Consider the following 24,703-nt stretch of genomic DNA (forward strand, 5'->3'; position numbering starts at 1 on the left):
TGCCAACTAGACATGGAACCATTGATCACTACCACGCTGAGCCCAGATTTAGCCACTCTTTCTATCCATCTTAGTAGTCCAATCATCCAGCCAATACTCTTTAACTTGCCGCAAGAATACTGCGGGAGACCCGTATCAAAAGCTTTGCATAAGTCAAGCAATAAACATGTCTACTGTTTTCCCCCTCATCCACAGGAACCAGTTATTTCCTCATAGAAAGGCCATAAGTTAGTCAGGCATGACTTGCTATTGTGGTGAATCCATGTTGACTGTTTTCCTGAATCACTTTCCTCTCTCTAAAAGTGGCTTCAGAATTGATTCCTTGAGGACCTGCTCCATGATTTTTCCAGGGACTGAGGTGAGGCTGACTGGCTTGTAGTTCCCCGGATCCTCCTCCTTCCCTTTTTTAAAGATGGGCACTACATTAGCCTTTTTTCAGTCATCAGCTCCAATGGAGTCTGTCATAGCCCCCCTCAATCCTTTCTCAGCCCCACTCTGCCCTCTCCCCATCCCATGGAAAAGAGAGGTGTCCTGCAGCACGTTCCTCCCACCATCTGATCTGGGCTCTGGAGAACCCAAGTGGGAAGCCATTTCCAGGGATCCCTGCCCCTCAGTGTTTCCTGCTGCCACCCCATCCCAGGCACACATGTGGGAAGAGCCAAGTCTGACTCCACACCCTGCTATTCCCAGGCTCCTAATGACTTTATGGGAATTGAGGGAGCTCAGCACTTCCCAGGATCAGGCCCACAAAGCAGGCCTAACAAAAGTCTAGCTAAATGTTGCTTAGTTCCTACTGGAGATGGGCTTCTACCTCTGTAACTGACCCTAAAGGAAACCCAAGAGCCAGACACCCCTGAGTTCTGACTCGGGTCCCCCTTAAGCGCACGTATCAGCCAGGGGGGACCCAGATTCATTTACCCAAAGTGGAAACAGGCCCAGAGATCAGACCTCAGACGAGTCTGGGACCCCAACATGTTTGCTACCTTAGCTGAACCCTGGTGCAAAGAAGAACCAGAACTGCGCAGTTGCATTTATTTACCGCTCTGCATTGAGAGATCGGACACATCAGACTGGCAGGACCTGCTCTGCTTTCCAAGGACATTCTACCCCCCTGGGCTAAAACTGACAGTGTAAATCTGGAAGTGGTTGTCCTGGAAGAACAGAGAAGCAAGCAGGCCCTGCTGCAGCCCAGTGCCAGACTGCATGCAGCGATCCTGTGCTTGCACAGACAACATAAGGGCACTCTTACATAAACCACCATCACATGCCATTGGTCACCCCCGGGGTCAGTCCAGTGGCTCAGTCAGGAAGGGGGAGCTCTGATCACAGGGATGGAGCAAGGCCAAGCTGGCTGGGAGGAGAAACCTCGGCATTCCTCAGTCTGATTTAGAAGCAAGACAGTGTCCAAAAACACAAAGTTGGGAGGAAAGAATCAAAGCAGAACCTGAAATTCCCCTGAGCAGCAAGACAGGAAACAATGTGAATCTCCATCCTGCTGACCTAGTGCTGTAAACTCCCTGGCTTGGCCCTTTCCTTCTCCTTTCTGGGAGGAAGCTGGGGACATTCTCATTAATGGTACAGAAATGCTGAAAACTAACCCACAATCATTTCCCTTCTTCTCGCCTTCACCCATCCAATGCTGTATAGGTGCATGTCACCCAAAAAGCACAAAGCCGGGGATGTTAGACAGACAGGCAGACAGGAAGGATGGCCTAGTGGTTAGGGCCCTAGCCTGCGCTCCAAAGACCTGGTTCAGTTCTCCACAAGAATGCAGAATAGGATGACCAGATGTCCCGACTTTATAGGGACAGTCTCAATATTTGGGGCTTTTTTTAATATGGACTCCCATTACCCCCCCACCCCCATTCCGATTTTTCACACTTGCTCTCTGGTCACCCTACTGCAGAATTCCTGTGTAACTTGGAGCTAGACACTTTGGGTACGTCTGCCCTGCACACTAAGCCCGGCTCCAAGGGATTTAGACTTGTGGACTCAGTGTTTCCAAGCCCGTGCTAGAGCGTCTACACTGCACTGTAAATTGGACTTGCAGCAGCTGGGCCCAGGTCTCACAGCTGTGCTAATGCATCCACACCACATGGTGCTGACTTTCTGACTCAGGTCTGCAGCTTGAGCTGAGCTGAAGTGACAGAGTGTGGAGCCGAGTCAGCAGGGCATGGGCTCCACCCCACACTCCCAGCAGGGTCCTAGGAGCTGGGTGCTGAGCACTTGCTGACCCGAGTCAGACTGGTTGATGTGCGGACAGAACAGGGCTTGGGCTCAGACCTAAGACAGAGCCCAGGGTTAGTGTGCAATGCAGACATACAGCCTGGTTACCAAAGAGGTTTAGGTTCCTACTGGGATTTTTCATATGTGCCTAACTCTCATTGGTTTAAAAAATCTCACTAGGTATCTATCTGCTTCTTTAGGTATCTGATTGCCCTTGAAAACCCGACCCATAACCTCTCTAGGGCTATGTCTTCTCTGCAAGCCACCCCCACAGCAGCAAGTCCCAGAACCCAGGTCAACTGATTTTGAGCCGTGTAGATGTTCCCACTTGTACTCTGAGACCCACCCCCTCCCCAGGTTTCAGAGCCTGAGCAGAAACGTCTATGCGGCTGTTTTTAGCCCCATTGTGACTGGCAGAACTCTGGACAAGCTGGACAAGGCTCTGACATTCATTGGTGCAGAGTTCTTTTTGCAATGTAGAGGTACTTTCTGCATCTCAATTCTCCACCTGTAAAATGGAGAGCGCAGGGCTCGCTCCAGGCACCAGCCCAGCAAGCAGGTATTTGGGGCTCCCAAGAGGAAGGGGCGGCACATCAGGCTCTTTGGCAGCAATTCGCCGGTGGGTCCCTTGGAGGGAAGGACCTGCTGCCGAATTGCCGACAAAGAAGAAAGCGGTGCGGTGGAGCTGCTGCTGATTGCGATCGCGGCTTTTTTTTTTTCCGCCGCTTGGAGCGGCAAAAACCCTGGAGCCAGCCCTGGGAGACAGTAACACAGCCCTACCTTAGGGTAAATACAGCCAGGTGCTCAGGCACTGTGGTGCTGGAGGCCAGATGGTGCCTAAGATAGTTGGATGCAGCAACTCTTATCACCTATAGATCTCGAAGGGATGTGTCGTTATCCCCGGTTCACAGATGCAGCTCAGAGAGGAGAGCAGGGACGTTCCCAAGGTCACGCAGGGAGCTGTTTGCAGCTATGAATAGAAGCCTGTGCTGAGTCCCAGCCGGATGCCTCATCCACCGGACCACCTGCCTCTCAAGAGGAAAGGGAAGTCACGGCTGCTTTCCCCTGTCACCTCTTGGCAGATGTTCCTCCACCAGGTCTGTGCTGCTGGGTTAGACATGGGGGTAAATCTGGACTCTTCCTCACAAGCCGAAGTCAGAGTCAAGCATCCACAGTGGCAGAAGGTCTTTGAGCCTGGCCTGACCCCTCGCTACACTTGCTACCACCCCAGGAAAGAGGAAGAGTTCTGGGACTGTTTGCTAATGACCAAAGACATCTGCATTTAAAGGAAGACCTTGGCTCCCGCCCAGCCCCACTTCCTTCCCTACATGACCAGGCCATGCGCTGGGTTGAGCCACGGAGGAACCAGTGTGGAAAAAATAACAGGGCCCCCAGACCCTTCCCTGATCTGTGGGACCAAGCTCACACCAAATCTTTTTGGGATGACCCTTTCCTTACCGCGTGGAAGGGGCAAAATATTGCAGGAGAACTGGATTCCCCATGCCAGTTCTGCAGTCTAAGCAGATCTGCTGATCAGGGGCAAATCCAGCACCTGGACTGCCACTTGCCAGATGGGAGCCAGACTCCAAAACCTCACCTTAAAGCTGGATTTGTGAGCCCATGGCTTGCCATCAGCAGAGGATGCTCTGGGCCTGAGGCGGGAGGTGGATCTAGCAGTTAGACTCAAGAGACTGGAAATCAGGAGTCCTGGGTTCTATTACTGGCTTTGGGAAGAGATCTGGTTGGAGTGAATGATGGCTCATCAGGACTCCTGGGTTCTATTCCCACTGCTGCCTCACTATGTGGCCTTGGACAAGAAATGTCACTAGTCCGTTCCTCTGTTTCCCCCTCTGCACAATGGGTACACTTGCTTGTCTCACAGGGTTTGGGAAGTTTAATTCTTTAATAGCTGTGACATTCTTTGGGCTCTTGGAGCCAAGTGCTAAGGTACTGTTACATCCGGAGAAGGCTGCACTGGGCAGACATGGTACAGTACATAAATCACGGGCCAGAAACCCCACTGGTGGAAGTCGATTGAAGCCAATGGAGCTGCGATGAGCTACAACAGCTGCAGATTTGGCCCAGTCTTTCTTCCAGGGTGTCTCTGGTAGATATCCCATGACCTTCTTTCCTTGCCCCAAGGCTGGATAGTGGCATTATCATGCCCCGACTCACATGTTCAGGTAACTCCTGCAGGTGTGCCAGGAAATTACATACACCAGGGCCGATAATATTTTTTCCAGAGCCAGCTTCTAATCCTGCCTTTTGCAAGGTGACTGGGATCTGGGGCATGGTGTTGGCAGAGCATCTGCGGCCCAGCTGAGTGGGGCAGGGGGCTCCCCGTGAGGGGGGAAAGGGGATCGGGTTTCGCAGCTGTCTTGGCCTGTGTCTCCGACAAACCTTCAAGCGTTAGGATTTACACTCCCCTCTTGTGCTGGGAGCGGGCAGATTCTCAGCCAAGACGGGGACGTGGAAAGCTTTCCAGGGCTGCAAGGAAATGGGATATTCTGTGTGTTCAGCCTTGAAACCCAAGCCAGTGATGGAGCCTCCCACCCCTTCCCCAGCCCATGCTGAGCCTCGCCAAGGCCCCACTCCTTTAATATTTCATCCTTTGTGAAAGTGTGTGTGAACATTGTAAGCATTTGAAAGCTGGGGCTTGGCTGCTTCTCTGAGCTGGGAAAAGAGCAGCCAGATGCTGTGCAACTTTCCGCTGTGCAGCTTTGCAGATTCATCTTGCTCCTGAAGTGCAGAACCTCCTGCTATTTCTATCCTCTGCCTTGCCAGCTTTGCCAGGCATCTCACATCGACCAAATCTCTAGTCTCCTCCCCTGATATTCCAGTGCTGGGCTCCCCCTCTGCAGCTGTGCCAACGCACTCCAGGCCTGCTCTGCAGACCCTCCTGCTATTCCAGTGCTGGACCCACTCTGGGCTCTGCCAGTGCCCCTCAGTTCTGACCCACTGCCCCCTTGCTATCCCAGCCCTGAGCAGTGGCTGCCAATCAAACTCAAGGGTGTGGTGATCTGCCTGATGTGGACAAATACATGTCTGCAGTGTAACAGACGAAGGCTATGAAGCTCATGTCTGTATCACCCACAGCTCTCTCCTAGCCCAAACCTCCAGAAGCAAAAACTCATCCAGTCTGCCCCTCCCACCCTTTTCTCCTTGCTGGTAGCACCATCCCTACACACAGCTCTGGCCAACTATCAGCTGTTTTCTGGGGTGTGTGTGTGTGTTTGATCATGGGGGGTGGGGGCAGTTGCATAGAAACAGGCTTTTCTGTGCTTAGAGCAGATCAGCTGCTGCTGCTTATTCCCCAGCTCAGCTCACACCCGTCGGTCGATGCCCCCCCGAAGTACCCATTCAAGGAAGGGTTACAGAGAGTCCAGGGCTCCAGATGGGGACTAGAACTGCAGCATAGCCATGCCAGAGCATGAACATTGATGTTGTCAGACAGATGTCCCTAGTAATACCACGGGGGGGTGGGGGGGAGGATGGCCATAGTAACAGAGGGGATGGTCAGAGCAGAGCTGATACCGGGTATCCCTTCATCAAATGACTCTTTCTCTTAACAGGATGCATCAGAGCATCTTTCGGCCCAGTAGCCTGCTTCTCATGCTTGTATTGCAGCTGTACCACAAACAAGGGACTCGACAGGGACTGGAACAGACCCTGGTAAGCGGCCACACCCCCTTCTCCCACAGATCACTCCATGTCTGCCTGCCACAGGCACTCAGCAGCACTGCTAAGAGCACACGCATCTCTCCCCCCATACACTTCCATGAAAGATCCAACCATTCCGCAGAGCCAGCGGTCAACAGCACGCAACATTTCAGGGCACCACTGTATTTACTGCATGAATGTCACCTCGGACAGCCCATGTTCAGCACTGCCAGTGCCTCCTTTCTGCCTGTGGACCCACGGCCTCCTGCCACCCCAGAGATCTGCCCTTTCACAGCTGCGATCATCACAGCTGCAAATACGAAAGTTGATTCATTTGCAGCTGCCTCTCCCTAGGATGCTAGGCACAATCTGTCATCCATTTTCCTCTTGAGTGTCACATTCCAGCCCCCCCGCACACACGCGCCCTGACACAGATGCACACTATTATACACACACACACACACACACACACACACACACACACACACACCAGCCCATCTTGTGGTCTCTGGTTGATGCCTGACATCTCACAGCTCTCTCTTCCCCATGTCAGTCATATCACGGCATGCACATCACTCCCCCCTCACATACAGACACACCAGCCCGTCTTGTGGTCCCTGGCTGATGTCTGACACCTCATACTTACCCCTTCCCCGTGTCAATGACACGGGTGAGATAATCATGACATGCACACCCTTACACACATGCACGCCCAGCTTGTGGGCTCGGGCTGATGGCTGTATCTCACAGCTCTCCCTTCCCCTTGTCAGTTCCACTAGCCAAGACAATCACAAGGACGCCCAGGAAAGCGCCGCTTTTCTACCCCCCACATTTCTGTTTCTGGGGGGCGTTTGCTCTCTCCTCCTTGGCGCCTTCCCCGGCTCCCTGTTCTAGCTCGCACGGCCCGCCAAGCCAGGGGGTTTCTCTCGGGCTAGGAAAGGCTCGCTTGGCTAAAGCAAGCATTGTTCTCCGGAGACAAAGTGTGTGTGTGCTGGGTGTGTGTGTGTGGAGGGGTATTTTTTAAGGCAGAACCTCAACGAAACACTGACAAATACGCAGGGGGGGGGGGTTTGGAAAGCCACGTAAAGAGCCCCAGTGTGCAGGCGCCTTGCAGAATAAAGGAAGCGGGGAAGGACAAACCCAGGAGGAGACGACTGGCTCCTCCGGGACTCAGCATTTGCTCTAGGCACTTTTCACTCCTCCCCCTCCGCGAGTCCCTTTGATCGCAGCCTCAACGGGACCCAAATGCCGATACCAAGCCCCCCAAAGGGGAGAGGAGGTTCCCCCCAAACTCGGCCTTGCTTTCAGCCGCGGGCCCCTGGATTCCGGGGGGACAGGGGCTGGGTTTCTGCCCCCTCCCCCGGCCTTCCTCATTCATTCCCTCCTGGCTCGGCGGATCCCGCTCCGGAGTTGAACTCGCCGACGGTACCGGGTGCGGGGACGGGACTCACCCAACATCTGGCTGAAGAGCAGCTGCTCCAGGTCCCCCAGCACCGTCACCACGAGCTCCGGGTCCACCTTCAGGTAGGCTCGCTCCTCCTGCCCCTTCCCCGCCGGGCCGGGCGCCGGCGCCGGCTGCTGCTGCGGCTTCTCCCGGCCCTTGGCTTTGCTGGAGAGGAGCTCGTCGTCGGATTTACTGTCCTCCGCCTCGCCGGCCTCGGGCGCCTTGCTCAGGGGCTTCACCTCGGCGTAGGGCCCGCGGGGGATGCGGCTGGGCTTGCCGAGGCTGGAAGGGAGCGGGGCCAGCGGCGGCTTGGCCAGGCCGGGGGCGAGCCTGGCTTGGAAGAGGGAGTGCTCCGACTTGGAGAGGCTCTTGGACATGAGCGGGGCTTCCTTGGCTTTCAGCCCCCCGCGCCCGCCGCCCTTGGCCGCCTTGGCCATGTCGTCGCTCCAGCGGGGCTCGTAGAGCTGCATCTTCTTCTCGGCGTCGGTGAGGAAGGCCAGGTTGGTGAGGGACTTCTGCTTGCGCAGGCTGGGGCCGGGCGGCAGCCGGCTCTCCACGCTGCCCGACTTGAAGACCCGCAGCTCGTGCGCCCCGGACGCTTTGGGCCGCTTGGGCATCATGCCGCCGCCCTTGCCCTCGGCCCCCTTCCGATAGCCCTTCAGCTCCTCCGGCCCCTCGCCGCTGAGCTCCAGGCTTTTGAGGTTGGTGCCAAGCATCCCGCCTGCGCTGAAACCATTTAACACGCCGGCTGCTGGGTGGGGAGGACAGGGGGGCACGGAGCGGGGAGAGAAGAGAGAGAGAGAGGCGGTGAGACCACGGGGGGGTGCCCAGCCCAGCCCAGCCCAGCGCGCTCCGCTGCAGCCCTTCCGCGCTGTGCCGCGCCGCCGGCAGACTGAGACCCGGCGGAAGGTCCGGGCCCGCAGAAAGGGCCCTCCCCCTCAGCCGCCTGCCTGCGATGCTCAGCCAGCGAGGGGAGGGGACGGGGGCAGGGCCGGCTTCTATTTCGAGCGCTAGGGGAGGGGAGACTGTGCGCCCGGGTGTGCGTAGGGCTGGCGGGGGTGGGGTAGGGGGGATGCGGGCTGGTTCCCTAAAGAGCCCAGAGGAGCCAGCGCCCCGCCTCGCTCCCCTACATAGGCGAAAAGTGGCTTCGCCCCATACTCCGCCCCTCCCGCCACCTCTCCGCGGTCTCTGCCCTGGATCGCCTGCGTTCCCACGGGCAGTCGGAGCGCAAAGCGCACGGCCGGTTTGCAAAGGGTCTGCTGCACCCACGGGCGCCCCTGCCACCCCCCTGTCCAGAGCACTGTGCTCCCCAGTAGGATGTGCTCGGGGGGAAGGGAGGGGGCCAACCCTGAGCTCCGCTCCGTCGGGCCCCAGGCGTGTCCTGGCTGCCCCAGCGCTTCCAAGGCTCTCGCTCCACGTGTGAGTGGGGGGACGCAGCCGGGGATCGGGGATCTCGCGGGCCGGCCGCTCCCAGATCCACAGAAGGCAGCCAGGAAAAAGCCTTCTTCCAGACCGTCTTGGGCCACAGCTCAATAGCTGCTCGCTCCATTCCTAGGGTTCAAAAGCAGCACCCTGACTGTGCCCTCTCAAAGCGCTCGATAGCCCTATGAGGCAGGGCATATCATTATCCCCAGCGTACAAGGGGGGAAACTGAGTCACGAAGCTAGTAAGTGACTTTTCTAGTGTGGCAGCACAGTGTGTGGGAGTCTGGGATGGAGTTCTGACCCCAGTGCCCTGCTTGGTGCTCCACCCCCTGATCTCAAAACTGCTTTACCAGGATGTCCTGGCACACAGGGCTTGAAGTGGGCACCCCCCTAAAGATCAGGGGTTGGAATGTCTGTGTCCATGGCTGGGAGTAGAGATGCTGCTGAGGGGGCTGAGGAAAGGGGAGCATCAGAGTTAGGGTGGCAAATATGTGCTGGGGTGAGAAGCGCCTGCTCAGGCTGCACACAGAGAAATACCGAGGCCTTGTCACTTGGGCTAGCTCAGGACTGTATAAAGAAAAGCCGGACTTGGTGGACAGGAAGGGGAAGCCGCGTGGGTGCTGAGGAAAAGCAGAGCTGCCCATGGGTGCTCCAGAGACGTAAAGTGCCTGCGGACACTGAGGGGAAGAGGAGCCTCCTGCATGGGCTGAGGAGAAGCCAAGCCACCAAGCAATGCTGAGGAGAAGCAGAGCCACCCGTGGGTGCTGAGAAGTGAAGCCACCCATGGTGCTGAGAAGCAGAGCCACCTGTGGATGGTGAGGTGAAGTGGAGCCACCCATGGGTGCTGAGGAGAAGCAAAGCTACCCCATGATGCCAAGGAAAAGCAGAGCCACCCATGGGCAGTGCGGAGAAGTGAAGCTGTGGGTGCTGAGGAGAAGCAAAGCTGCCTGTGGGTGCTGAGGGGAAGGCAGAGCCACCCATGGGTGCTGAGGAGAAGCAGAGCCACCCATGGGTGATGTGAAGCAGAGCCACCCATGGGTGCTGAGGAGAAGCAGAGCCACCCATGGGTGATGTGAAGCAGAGCCACCCGTGGGTGCTGAGGAGAAGCAGAGATATCTGTGGGTAGTGAGGAGAAGTGAAGCAATCTGTGGGTTCTGAGGAGAAGCAGAGCTGCCCGTGGGAGCTGAGGGGAAGGCAGAGGCCCAGCCCAGAAACAGAAAGCGAAGGCTGGGAGGGCTGAGGCTCAGCTGGCCCACTGGAAGTCTGCAAACAGCTCAAGAGCAAATGCCTATTGGAGGAAATTGCCTCTCGGCTCTGCCCCTGACTCATTGCGAGGCTGGGTTGTGGTGAGCCAAGCCTGCTCCAAACCCAGACAAGATAACTCGGAGCAGGCCTGTTCACTTCACATGGACAGACAATGACTTGGAGCCTCCTCATGGTCCACCCCCCCCCTCCAATGTCTGGCCCGCTTAGTCACAGCGATGACCCTGCAGAGGCTCTGTTCTGAGGTCCCAGCTCTGGTGGGTTTGGGAAAGTTTGGAGGGAATGTCCAACCACAAGCCTGAGGGGCCCAGAGACCTTCCCTATGCCCAGGTCCGGTTGCTGCAGGATCATGGAGCAGTTTGTCTTTGCAGCCATCCAGGACGTCCAGAGAGCAAGGCTGCACTGGCATGTTCACATGTGCAGAGCTGAATGGTGCAAGGAGCTAATCATCCTCTGTTCCCCAGGGGTCAATGGGAAGGAAGGAGGGGGCCCCAGCCAGGGCCGGTGCAAGGATGTTTTGCGCCCTAGGCGAAACTTCCACCTTGTGCCCTCCGCCGTCCCCGAGCCCCTGCCCTGAGCTGCCCCTCTCCACCCTGAGGTGCGCCCCCCCCCCGGCGGAGCTCCCCACCCCCACCTCCGCCCTGAAGCACCCGCCCAGCTCACCCCTTCTCCGCCTCCCCCCTGAGCACTCTGTCGCTGCTTCACTTCTCCCACCTCCCAGGCTTGTGGCGTCAATCAGCTTAGGTGCTGCAATCCTGGGAGGTGGGAGAAGTGAAGCGCCCACAGCGTGCTCAGGGAGGAGGCAGGGTAGGGGTGAGCTGGGGTAGGGAGTTCCCCTGCATGCTGGCCCCCCCTTACTTGCTGCCTGTGGCCCTCCCCGTGCTCCCCTGCCCCAGAAAATGCTGCCTCCCAAATCCTAGTGCCCTAGGCGACCGCCTTGGTCGCCTAAATGGTTGCACTGGCCCTGGCCCCAGTCCTCAGCACCGGATTGAACTGAACCCACAACACACCTTACAGCTGTCCTGCCAGCACAGTCTGTGTCTCCCCATAATGCGGGGCGCAGGGGCTCTGGGGCAGTTTCTACATGCCAAGCACTGCACTGCGGGATGGAGCTCAGGAGACAGGCCGGGTTGGTGCAGTGTGCTCATGATTTCCATCTGTTTTTATACACCGCCTGTCCCTGTGGTATCTGCTCCACTTTATCACCACGGCTCTTCAGCCACAGTGCTGCCCAACCTGCCTGATCCTGTAGGTGTGCCCTCATCTCCCGCCGGGTTTAGTGCCTGCCTGTGACCATCTCTGCACTGTACTCTGCAGTCCTACCTGCTGCCCTGTCCTCAGGAGTCCCCCGGCAGCTCTCTCCAGGTCTCATAGTCCTGACCCCACTGTCCGGAGGGTGGGGATTGTTAAACTCATTTTGTGGCCCAACTTCCTCCAGCTTATACAGTTAGAGTAGATGGAAGAGGCAGAAATAGAACCCAGGAGTCCTGCCTGCGCTAGCTGCAATACCACACGTTTTAGAGTGACTCAGCTGCCTCAATGCTCCAGACAGCACGTCCAACTCCCCCCCACCCCCACATGACTACCTGGGGGCACCTGCTCAGAGGACGTGAAAGCAGTCAGCCAGTTGAAGATGGGCACCTCCAATCTCAGCCAAAGCGCATTGAAGTCAATGGAAAGACTCCAACTGGATCCGATCCCTATCACTGCAGTGACATGCTGGGCCCTGAGAGTGGTGGGTGCAGCTGTGGCCCCTCTGGGAGAGAACGCGAAATCCTGGCAGCAGGCAGGCCCAAGGAAGGAGCCAGACTCACAAGACTCCAGCAGCCTCTGACCCCCCGTGAAAGGCGAGTCTGCCTGAATCTGTCTGCCCATCTCTAATATTCCAAGGGAATTAAGGGCAAAGCGGGGAGTGGGTTCTGGTTATCATCATTTTTTGTTAATTACTCTTCCCTTAGGAGGGGTGGAATTAATTCTATCTGGTGACCTCACGCAGGATTCCATGGCAACCAACAAAATATATTGCATTAGGGCACATTACTATGCTATAGAGATAAGGGAGAGGGAGGAGACTTGGAAAAGCAGAGAAAACTCATACAGACAGACCAGAGCTCCTTGGGATCCAATTCTGCAGTCCTTTCTTAAGCAAAACTCCCTGTGACGGGAAGATTAGGCCCTTAGCCACTGAGAATCACAGGAAACAGGGACCGATACAAGCCGGGGAGCAGATGTCCTTGGTTAGGCAACGTCTCCTAGGGATTGAAGCACGGGCCTGGGAGTCAGGACATGAGTTCTCATCCTGGCACTGGCTGGCCTTGGGCAAGTCTCTTCCATCTCCCTTAGCCGCCCATCCAAGGATTCAAGGAAGCTACTTGCATGAGTAAGGCCAAGAGGATCTGGGCCATGCTTCTGCCTTATTGCTAGGTTCTGGGTTGGCTGTGTCCCAGGCATCTGGTCTGGCTCATAGATTCTAAGGGCAGAAGGGACCACTGTGATCATCGAGCCTGACCTCCTGTGTGCCACAGGCCAGAGAACTGCCCCAGAACCATTCCTAGAGCAGAGCTTATAGAAAACACACCCTGTTTTGATTTAAAAATTGTCAGTGATGGAGAATCCCCCATGGCCAATGGTTAATTACCCTCCCTGTTAACAATTTACACCTTATTTCCAGTTTGAATTTGTCTGGCTTCAACTTCCAGCCATTGGATCATGTTAGACCTTCCTCTGTTAGACTGAAGGGCCCATTATTAAATATTTGTTCCCCATGTAGATACTTGTAGACTGTGATCAAATCACCCCTTCGCATTCTCTTAGTTATGCTAAATAGATTAAGCTCCTAGAGTCTATCACTAGAAGGCATGTTTTCTAATCCTTTAATCATTCTTGTGGCTCTTATGTGAACCTTCTCCACTTTATCAACCTCCTCCTTGAATTGAGGCCACCAGAAATGGACCCGGCATTCCAGCAGTGATCACACCAGTGCCAAATAGGTAAAATAATTTCTCTGCTCCTACATGAGATTCCTGTGCATCCCAGGGTCGCATTAGCTCTTTTGATCACAGCATCACCCTGGGAGCTCCTGTTTAACTGATTAGCCACCATCACTCCCAAATATGTTTCAGAGTCACTATTTCCCAGGATAGAGTCCCCCATCCTGCAAGTATAGCCTGCATTCTTTGTTCCTAGAGGTATATATTGACACTTGGCCATAATAAAACGTATATTGCTTGCTTGCACCCAATTTACCAAGCGATCCAGATCACTCTGAATCAGTGAACTGTCCTCTTCATTATTTACCACTCTCAATTTTTGTGTCATCTGCAAACTTTATAAATAATGATTTTATGTTTTCTTCCAGGTCATTGATAAAGATGTTAAATAGCGAAGGGCCAAGAACTGACCCTTACAGGAACCCAATGGAAACAGATCTGCTTGACGATGATTCCCATTTCCAGTTACAAGTTGAAACCTACCAGTTACCCAGTTTTTAATCCATTTAATGTTATATTGTTCTACCTTTTTAATTGAAATGTTGTGCACTACCAAGTCAAATACCTTACAGAAAGCTAAGCATATTACATCAACTTTATTTCCTTTATCAACCAAACTTGTAATCTCAAAAAAGATACCAAATTAGTTTGACAGGATCAGTTTTTCATAAACCCATGTTGATTTACATTCATTATATTATCCTCCTCTAGTTCATTATTAATTGAGTCCCATATCAACCACTCCGTTATCCTGCCCTGGATCAATATCAGGCTGACAGGACTACTATTACCCGGGTCATCCCATCTACCCTTTTTTAAATTAGCACAATATTAACTGCCTTTCAATCTTCTGGAACTTCTCCAGGGCTGCAAGACTTACTGAAAATCAACATTAACTGTCCAGTGAGTTCCTCAGCCAACTCTTATAAAACTCTTGGATGCAAATTATCTGGACCTGATAATTTTAAAATGTCTGTCTTCAGTAGCTTCTGTTTAACATCTTCCAGAGATACTAGTGGAATGGAAAGAGTGTTATCATCACATGATGAGATCACATAACCTGTTTTCCCCTAAACAGAACAAAAATAGTTATTGAACACCTTTTCTGCACTGTTATTGATCATTCTACCATTTCCATCTAGTAATGGACCAATACCATTGTCAGGATTCTTTTTCTTCTCAGTATATTTTAAAAACTCCTTACTGTCCTTAACACTGCTGTCCATAGATTTTTGCCTTGTGCCCCTTGGCTTCCCTTATCAATTTTCTACAATTCCTGACTTCTGATTTATATTAATTACTGTCAACTTCACTCTTCTTCCATTTGTTATATAATTTTTTGCAGCTGCCTTCAATTCCCCTCTAAACCAACCAAGTTGTTGTTGTTTTTTTTTATTAGCACAGCCTGCTTCCTAAATTATGGAACTGATCCTGTGTACATAATTGTGGGCCTTTTGGGGCATCTAGTTCTGAAATTATTCCCAATGATTATTCACATTCTTCTGGTTATATTCTTCCTTCTAGCTGATTTGACTCATAATTGTTTTCAGCTCTGTGAAATTGTCCCTATTAAAGCACCGGGTGTGTAGATAGATAGATAGATAAGATTATTGGTCTGGACTTTATTCTGCTTGCACATGATAAATGTGATCAAGTCATGATCACTTGTACCTAAGCTACCATTAACTTTTAGTTCTGTGATCAGTCCCTCTTTATGTGTCAGGACAAGGTCTAATATAGAATTTCCCCACAGGAACTACAACACTTTCTGGTTGATTCTTTAGGATGAGATTGTCAGATGCCTAGGAGATTTGGATGCCCAATTCCTATTAATTTGGAGCACCCATATCCCTTAATCAGCAGCTTCACACAGCCCAGGGACTTTATCTGTATTGATTGTCTATGGCAGCCCCCGTATAAATGGGCTAGACACAAATAAACTAATAATCAATTGTTGCACCAAGCCAGCGAGGGTTAACAAGCTGCTGTGGCTGACTCAGCCCCTCCCTGCTACACCTGCATGCTCTGTCAGGTAATGAAGGGACAGCTCAGTTGTTAGCTGATCCCGAGGAGAACAGACCTCTTATTCTTTGCTCCCTGAATAGGGATGGCCCAGGACTTCTGCAGACTGTCAGAGCCCTGCTGGGGGAGGTATGCCTAGCCCAGGACTACTGCATTTGTTTTGGGACAATTTTTTCTTTGGATAACTATAAAAGGACATCAAGTATCAGAGGAATGGCCGTGTTAGTCTGGATCTGTAAAAAGCAACAAAGAGTTCTGTGGCACCTGATAGACTAACAGACATATTGGAGCATGAGCTTTTGTGGGTGAAGACCCACTTCGTCAGACGCATGTGAAAGGATGTTTGACCCAGGCTGGGCTGCTTGTGATTCCCAGAGTCACAGCATTTAGGCCAAAAGGTAGCAGCTGAGGGGCTTGCTGAGACTGTTTTAGGGACCCCCTGCCCAAGACGCTTGTGGGGAAACTATTTAAACTCTATGGACCTTTTGCCCCCGAGCTGAGCCAGCCCTTTGCAGCCATAATTGTCAAAGAATCAGAATAAAAAGCGAAAAGTTGATGCCAGAAATCCAGCACCTGAGCTTTCTAGTCCTTGGCTGACAGCCCTAAATCCTGCTGTGCAGACTTGAACCCCAAAGCAGGGTCTAGCAGGCTAATTTGCACCTCGCTAGTTCACTCACCCTGTAACTCACACCCTCCAAACCCAGCGGCCCCTCCTCGTTGCTCAGCACAGGGTTTAACAGCAGTGACGGTCCAGTAGGGTGGTCTCCTTAGCTGGAAACCATACTGCAGCATAATTACTGGCAGAGCATCCAAGAGAGGCATCAGGAACTCACACCAGGCTAAGGCAAACAACCCCCAGGTCAGTGTGTGAGGCCGGCTCCTTGCTTTCACCATGTGTGCATGCTCACCTGCTAATTTGCTACCAACAGGTCTCTGGTCAATCATTTGCAAATGAGCCATCCTCACTTTAGCTGATTATGGACATCTCCCTTTTTTGGGTGCCCAACCGGAGGCCCCCCAAAATGGAGGCTCTGAAAAAATCAGAGGCCCTCTTTGAAAATGTGGCTGTGTGTGCTGAGTCCATGTCAGACAGGCACCTGTTCTGCCCTTTGTGCCCCCTGACGAACCATAATATGAAAACTGTCAAGACCAACTCGCTGAAGAGACCTATTGCGCTGCAAAAATGAGAGGTTTGTAATAGGACTTTCACTGGGACTTGGACTGAGTTCTGCCCCTTTAAAGAATCATTTCAGCTAGAGAAGTTTCAGATGCTCCCTAAACCAACCTCTCCCTTTTCTCTTCTCTCCCTTTCTTTTCATATTCTCTGCACATCCCTGGAGTATCCCACCATCCTCCACTGCAGAGCCAGCTCCTGGCTGCCGTGGCAACAGCCATCCCAGTATCGGTCAATAAAATAACAACCCAAAGAGGTCTGGAGCATTTGTAAGACCAATTTGCAAAGGGATTTTTGGGGTGGGGGTGGGGTGGGGTGGGGTGGGGGTCTGATTATTCCTCTAAGAAATGAGGTAACTAGATTTCCCTCCCTCTCCCCCCTCAAACCTCTCACTGTATCACTGGCAGCACAGAAGCCTGCAAAATACAATGAGCTGGAATAAATGTCTGTGAATGGTTCATTGAAGAATGACTTTGTAAACGTGGAATCAACCATCAGATTGGAAGGGGGCGAAGATGCCAGGCACATAGTGCACATAGTGGTTTCTTCATGGAGGAGATTAATTCGCCAGTGATTTTCTCCTCGTGACCCTCAACCCAGATATAACATTCCTCGATGCGGAGGGCATCTGTACGGGGAGTCCATTGGCTGTATCTCGCTTGCAACATTAAATTCTCTGCTCTCTCTCTCTCTGCATCCTCCGACCAATGGGTCATTCCTGGAGCTCAAAGGAAAACTGAAAGGGTGGGTGGGGGGAAGACAGAGGAGAGAGCGAGCAATGGCCAGTGCTGGAGCATGTATAATAGATTGTTGGAATCCAATCAAGTCATTAGAGGAAGAAAGAGACAATGTTGCTGTATTTGTCTTTCCATTTAACAGCAAAGAAGGGGCTGGCAAGGGGAGTTTGATCTTGGCTGTAGCAGGATGTGATTTGCTAAGGGGCTTTACCATCTCCCAGCAAAGCACTGGGATCAGCGTAGCCAATGGGATTTAGGCACTGAACCTGCTTAGGGGCTTTTGAAAATCTCTGCCTCTCCGTGCACCTGGATTCCTTTGGAAATGAGTCATTTAGGCACTTCTGAAAATTTGACTCTAAATCTCCTTGTTTTGTGGAGGGTCAGAGTGCAGGAGGTGGCGGGTGTGAGGTGGGGAGGCTGATGGGCCATGGGGATGGTGGGAGTGGCCTGCAGGACATCAGCACTGGCCTCACCTGCGCTGACTGCCTTTTGGAGGTTGTTAAATGGAGCCGCTTGGGGCGGGGGGGGAGCCAAGTTGTCCAAACTCAACCTTTTTGCAGAAATGTCTCTGCTTCAGTGAAAGTTTCCTCAGATCCAGGATGGAATTTCTGGTCAAAGCCAGAGAAAGACTGACCCACCCCAGTATAGCCAAAAGCCCAGCGGTGAGGGCCCTCACCCAGGTTCAAATCCCGCCGATGCCAGGTTCAGAGTAGGAACTTGAACCTGAGTCTCCCATGTGAGTTCCCTAACCCCTAGGCTAGAGCATCAGTGTCTCTGTGAGCCACTGAATAGATTTAATTCTTTATCCCAAGTGGAGCAGCTTCAAAAGGAGAGGTTGACTCTATAGCTCCATGGCGAGGCAACCTGGCTGACCCAAGTGCAAGCCCCTACTCTGAGTCAGGCAAAGCAGAGGTTGACCCGAGGTTTCCCATGCTCCAGTTGAGTACCCTAACCACTTGGCTATGCTGGAATGGGTCTGTAACCTCCTCCCCAACTCCAACCCCAGGGTCAGGCTAGTTTCCCATGCGCAACAGCCCAGCAGCTGTGCTAAATCAGAGCAAGGAGAAGTTCACGTGTGGGGAGAGCTTATGATGGGAAAGAAACGGCCCCACGTCACCCCAGCAAGATGAATCCCCTGCCATTCACCGGCAGGAGCTCCAGGGTCTGAGGGTCTATTTTTCACTCCAAGCACCACAGCTGAGTGCAATTCTAATGTACATTTCTAAATCCCAGCTCAGAAGGGCTGCCAACGAAGCCATTCCGCATGCAGAGATCTAGGGGCGTTAGGTGCTTGAGGATGGGACTGGAGTGACAACCATGGCGAGCCATGGGTCTGCTGACCCACTAGTGGCAGAGAGCACCGCTGTCAATGCTGGAGCTGCTCCAGGTGTGCGAGCCTGAGTCCCTTCATTCGGTTCCCATGCCGCTGCTGCCTCCTGAGCAGGCCCCGTGACTAATTTGTGCTCTCAGCCCAGACTCAGAGCTCTGCCAAGCCGGATAGTGTTACACCCATGAGGCTGAGGGGCCAGGAGAAGCTGTTTCCAGAAAGAGGTTGTCATTTTCACACGGACTTGGTGAATTAAACACCCTCCCTAGCACCTGGAGATGGGCTGCAGCTGGAAGAGAGGGGGTTTCTATTTTCCCAGGCAGGCTGAGGGCTGGGAACATCTGGGCCCTGCTGGCACCAGGATTTGCCCACAATGGGCTCCCAGCCTCATGTGGCCATAAGGACAGAGAGACAGTGGGAAGGCAGGGACAGGACCAGAGCCCACCTGCCCCAAAGAGCTTACAGTCTAAATGGGCAAGGGAGGTGAAGGGAAGGGGAAACTGAGGCACAGAGAGGCTCTTTAAGCCAATGCCTTAAAAACCCACACTCTCTCTGTGCAGGCGTAACTGGATGAAATTCTCTGGCCCGTGCTATGCAGAAGGTCAGACCAGATGATCAGAATGGTCCCTTCTGGCCTTAAAAGCCATGATTTTGTCAGGCATGGCCCTTAAAGGCTCCATGTCCCTTTCCAGAAAAGTGGTGGCTTCTCACCTCCCCATAAGTACAGTGGTGAGTCAGCTGTGGTCCTGCCGCCAATGGCAGACATCTCAGCGATGTCAGTGGGGCAGGAACAGGTGCCCAGATTGCAAAGCACTTTGACTGAGAGGAAGTATCTGGGATTCTGCTGCAGGAGCTACAGAATTGGAGGCTGGAGGGTAATGGGGACCAATCCTTAACTCTGACATAGGGCTTCCCAGCTGTAGATCACAAAGTGGGGAGTCATGTTACAAATGAGAAAACTGAGGCACACAGAGGGAACTCAACTTGCTCAAGGTCACAGAACCAGTCAGTGGCAGAGACACGATCAGAACGCAGGGCACTCCCAGTCCTTGGGAAAATCCGGCTGGGGACACAGCCTAAGCTGATGACCTGTTAGAAGTTTATGCCTTGCCACACTACTCCCTTAGTTACTTTAGCCCCGTTGCCTCATCAGCTGGATGTTGGTGACCTAATCATTGTGGGCAGGGGAGGATCCCACAAGCCGAACAGCCATTTCTGGAACAGAGGGTCAGAGGGCGAGGGCAGGAAAGGGGCACATAATGCACCAGAAGTGAATGGCCAGGTAGGTGTGGGTTTCCTAGAGGCAGAATGGCATGCCAGGCACCTCAAAGGCACCCATGTAACCCATGGGGGTGTGCATTCTGGGTGCCCCCGTGACTGAGCTGCAGCGGATATGAATTGTTACAGTGTAGAGCTGCTCAGGATTTGAGCTCTAGGGGTCTCTGCTTCAGTCCCTGGGGTGGCGGCTGTCACACGTATTCAAGGCACTCCAACCTTGGGACGTGACGGAGCTGAGCTCACAGCTGGTCGGTGACCCAGCAACAGTAAGGAGTGAGGCAGGGATGGGGTGGGCCAGGTGCTTCATGTGGAACAAGCTTCCCGCAGCTTGGCGATGGCAGATACAGCAGAGAGAAGCCACAGAACCTGGGGGGGAACCAGAGTCACAAACAGCCCAGCTGCTCCTTGATGAGGGAGCCGCAATTCTAGCAGTACTGGGATTTTCCTTAAAGTGCAATCCCTGCTGCCCAGCACCATGCCCAAGATGCTTGGTCATTTATGTCACAAGGTTACAGCTTCTGCTCCCTGATTGGCTGAGCAACACTTTTTTAAAGAGGAGAATAACAAATGCTACCAGCATAGAGTGGGGGGCCCCTGGGGCCACGAGGAGGGGCACCCAAACAGCAGTCATAGCTTCGACAAAACCCACCTTGCACAGCTGTTTGTGGACAGCAAACAGGGAAGAGGCACAGCCGTGGCTGCTGTCATGGACTCACAGATTGTGCCCACTCTTGGCTCTGTGTGGTCCATGGGCGGTGCCCCTTCCAGTGAGACAGCCCTTCTCAGGGATCTACTCTCTCTTGGGGTCAGGCCCCTCCACCTCCTGGAACCACACCTATCTGAGCCTTAGCACATCTGTTTCTCACCATGGGCCCCCTCAGGGAGTCCACGCGCTCTGGACCCCGGGCCTCCTCACCCCTGAATGGGTTGATGCAACCCTGTTCTCTAGACTGGAGTGACTCTCAGCCAGCATAAAACAGGAGGGTTTATTGAGAGTTGAACACAGTGCAGGAAACTCTCAGGGCCTCAGGCCTGGCCTCCCTCAGCCCAGCACATCCCAGTCTCCCTGCAGCCAGGGGGGCTCTGCCTGCTCCCCATCTCCAGCCCAGAACCTCCCCTCTGCTTCCCTGCTGGGCCTTGATATCCTCAGCCCCAAGCCCTGCCTCTGTCCATTCCTCTGTCCATTGTCTTCTCTCCAGGTAAACAGGGTCGTAAACAGGATGGCCTGGGTCTCCTCTCCTCACAGCCCTCCTCTGGCCCCTCTGGCTGGAATCGGCTGGTCAGGTCACCAGGGTCCTCTCTTTGCAGCCCATTGTCCTCCCACTGGCCAGAACCGGCTGTGACTCCCGAGCTGAGTCTCTGGGTCACCAGTCGCTGGGATCTCCATCCTCAAGGCCATCAGCTGGGGTCCCAAGTTCCCTCTCCGGTCCTCTGTACCAACAAACTCCTTCTCCCCTCACCCCGTTAAACCAGTAACACCCAGGGACACTGAGTCCTACTCCCTCTGCATGCAACCCACTGGAAAACACAGAAAAACCAAGAAACCCCCCCACTTGGTCACAGCTGCACTGAACAGTGACTTAGAACTTGAATGCAGTTGTGCACACGGGCTTTACAGGATTTGACCAGCTCTATTGGTGAGTAATAAGATCCCACAAATCCACGGCAAATCCGCTGCCTTCTCATTCTCTCTCACACCCCCACATCCTCTGATTCTTGCATTCCCTCCCAGGCCTTACTGGGCTAAGCCCCATAGAAGTCAGTGAGAGTTTGACCTGGATGACAACCTCAGGATTTCCCCTAGAGCCAGACACTGGGCATGAGCTTCTTAGGGCCAGCTTAGGGGAAACGTACCTGTATGCAAACAGGAGTAATTCTCTGTATTTAATCTCCATTGCAGTGGTGTCTGGGCTGCACCCACTGAGCCGATCACTAGCCCCTTGTTCGCTTCATGGCCATGCAGGCAAATTAGGGCAGAATCCCCTAATGGGGCTGTAATCCCCTTATACTGTGTGATCCGACCCCTCTTTCTCTGTGTCGATTTGCACGCTGGGCCCAGCCATGGCTAATTCTGGCACTGAATGGCACCTGCTTTCCAGGAGTTCTCCTCACTGCTGCTCCTCGGCCCATTCTGCATGCTGGCAGGACTGGACATTCCTTAACCCCACCAGCCTGGCCGTTCTCCCCACTCATGCTGGCTTGGCTCTAGGCTAGTGTATGTGCATGGTGGGGTGGGGAGGGACCGGGCACACAGCACTCTGCTGCTCTGAGTCAGCCCAGTGTTCTCTTGGGCAGCAAGCAGAATTTAGAGCAGCCCTGAGGCTGCTCTAGTTAATACCAGAGGCTGTTCTGGCAGCTGGCCAGCTTAGAGCTACTTTCCCCCACATCACTCTCCTCAGCTGAGAATCCAGCCTTCAGTGTCTAGGGATGGAAGAAACCTGTCTCTGAGTGACCAGCTACTGGGCAGGTGCAGTGTACCACAGCGGGGGAATGCACGTGCCCGCAATGACCTGGCTGGGCCCTGTTAGCCAGGTACTGAAGAAATGTTGTGGGGCCTTAGCCTGAATCTTGACACACTCATGGCAGGGTATAGCAACGGCCATCCACTGCAACAGGGAAGAGCACAAGCTCTCCTCTGACTACCAAGGGGATGTCTACAGTACAACTGGTTCCAGCGCAGGCAGGCAGATGCGCAGGCTCCACTCCAGCGAGTGCACTCAAAATAGCTGTGTAAATGTTGCAGCGCGGGAGGTGGCACAGGCTAGTTGCCTGAGTGGTGGTGATGATGATGATGATGGAGTCTCACGTCTCTTACACATCAGACCAATGCAAGAACCACCATTGCGGTTACACATGGGCCAGGCCTGTTCATCCACCACCAGCGCAGGCTGCGCCTTCCTTGCTTTGCACAGTTCACATTCTTAACACAAAGCGTTAAGGTGCCTTGCTTCAAAGCGGGCAACGGCCACATGACAACTCTGCTGCCACCTTGCTCTGTGATGGGCTGCTGCTTGGGTGAACCTGAGAGGCTTTCAAGTTTGACTTCAGCGTGTCTTTATATTGTATATGCGGCCCACCATGAGAATGGTTGCCTTGCTTTAGCTGGCCATAAAATATGGCCTTGCGTATTCTCCAGTTGTCCATGTGAATGAGATGCTCAGACCAACACACCCTACAGCAGCTTTTCCTCCTGGTATTAAACACTCAGAACTCTGGGCTATTGAAGCAGATCAGTGCAGTGCTAGAGCCCACTTGGCAGAACCTCCCACTGCCTAGTGCTATCTCCGACCTGGCTCCTCTCCAAATCCTCCCTTTTGGGTTTCCAGAACTGAAATGGTCAGCCTGTCCCTCGCCCACTCTTCTCCCTGCTTCCAGCACATGCTGAGCCCAAGAACCTCACAGAGATTTACACAGGGATCAGTATCACAGGCTCCCATGTGACAGCTGAGGAAACTGAGGCAGGAAGAGGGGAAGTGGTTTGCTCAATGGCACACGTTGAATCAGTTGGGGAGTCAGGAGCACATCCCTGCTCTCTGCCTGCCAAGGAGAAGCATCATCCTGGCTTTGTGTGGAGCTGCAGAGTTCTCCTCTAAAACACCCCAGACAATCTTTCCAAGAGGGGTAAGGTTCAGCCAATCCCACTGTCCCTCGTTGCACTGGAGCTTGAAGCAGGGTTATGAGACTGACTGGACACTGTCCAGCCCATCCAGCTGGTAAGCAGCGGCCCAACTCCGCATAAAGGCCTGATCCTGGCAGCTGCACAGCACCCTCCTCTCCATTGGCTTTTGTGGGTGTGGAGGCCATTCAGCACCTTGCAGGAGCCTCTTGGAACCAAGCATAGCCAGGGCTGCTAACACGTTAATCCCCGGCTCCCCTGCATTCCTGGGGATGGGACATCCCCAGGCAGCATCGCCAGGAAATCAGCCACACCTGGGGAGAGAGGCTGGAGCCAGGATAGTGGAGGGTACCTTGTTAATAGAGCCAGGGTGAGTTTGGGCACAAACCCAGAGTAGGCAGATTCTGTCCCAAGGCCCCAGTCACAGTCCCTTTAGCCAAAGAGCCACTCTCCTTACCAGGCTCCTAGAGAGATACAAGGAGTTTCCCAGAACAGATGGTATAATGGAGCCCGGTTCCTACCATGAATGGAGACAAGGTCACAGATCGATGCCTCCACCCTGAACATTTCTGTGCAGAGGCCACTTCAGTCAGGTAACCCTGCCAGAGAGCCAGGCAGACCAGCATACTAAGATCTAGGAGGATAGCCAGGCGGAGATGATACTAACAGGTAGCAGGGCAGACTGACAGATGTGTAGACTAGGAGCTCAGAAAATAGAGAGCTAAGGGAGTGAGGTAATATGTTTTACTGGACCAACTTCCCCTGGTGAAAGAGACGAGCTTTCAAGTTTCCACAGAGCTCGGTGTAACTCGAAAGTGTCTCTTCCACCGACAGAAGTTAGTTCCGTAAAACATCTGACCTCACCCACCTCATCTCTCTAACATCCTGGGCCCAACATAGCTACAGCACCACTGCAAACCACAGAGGAGGATAGATAAAGTATGCTGAGGGCTGGCTGGCTATTCCCAGCGGACCTGTGGTAGAAATATCATGACTATTTAACATTGTTGGTATATAACACCTCACATTGCTGGATGGATTGCTTGAGGTTTATTTTCTAGTGCTACAGCTCTGGGCACATTTACAAGATTCAAACAGGCATTATAAATGTCAGCACCCTTGTCCATTGTGCGTGCAGGGTCAGAGTGCAAAGAGCTAACCTCCTACAACTGGGCCCTGATTTTTAGACTCCCTCAGCACTCGTTTAGGCACCTACCTAAAGGCCAGACTCAAACCCTGTGGAGTTACTCCTGATTTACACCTGAAACCAGAGTTCGGCACCCAGGACTCACAGCCCCTCTGAAAATCTGGCCACTTCTTTCAGTGCCTGACTGGGAGTAGAGTCTATTGAATATCTGCTCCATAATAACCTGCCTTTCCCTGCACTGGCTGCTTATGGCTGCCCACCAATGCAGTCCTCCAAAGCTCCATGTCTAGCCACCACTTCCCCACATGCCTCAGGAAAATGAAGCACCTTCCAGCATGTCTGTCAAGAGAGGACACGAGGGGCAGCGTTAAGGGGCTCTCACAAACAGCCTGCCA

General features: G+C 53.4%; 1 protein-coding gene across 6 annotated transcripts in view; it reads right to left on the reverse strand.

The window, feature by feature from the left end:
* Nucleotides 1-24,703, reverse strand: part of NAV1 (neuron navigator 1) — a 321,220-nt gene that overhangs the window by 190,260 nt on the left and 106,257 nt on the right. For 4 of the 6 annotated variants that reach the window (XM_075064958.1, XM_075064960.1, XM_075064959.1 and 1 more), the window contains exon 4: nucleotides 7,338-8,078. The exons of the other annotated variants lie outside the window; for them this stretch is intronic. In XM_075064958.1, the coding sequence (XP_074921059.1) occupies nucleotides 7,338-8,078 (741 nt within the window). The remainder of the gene's footprint in view (nucleotides 1-7,337; nucleotides 8,079-24,703) is intronic. 6 annotated transcript variants of the gene reach the window in all.

The sequence above is a fragment of the Chelonoidis abingdonii genome, chromosome 4 (assembly GCF_003597395.2).
Source record: "Chelonoidis abingdonii isolate Lonesome George chromosome 4, CheloAbing_2.0, whole genome shotgun sequence".
Taxonomy (NCBI): domain Eukaryota; kingdom Metazoa; phylum Chordata; order Testudines; family Testudinidae; genus Chelonoidis; species Chelonoidis abingdonii.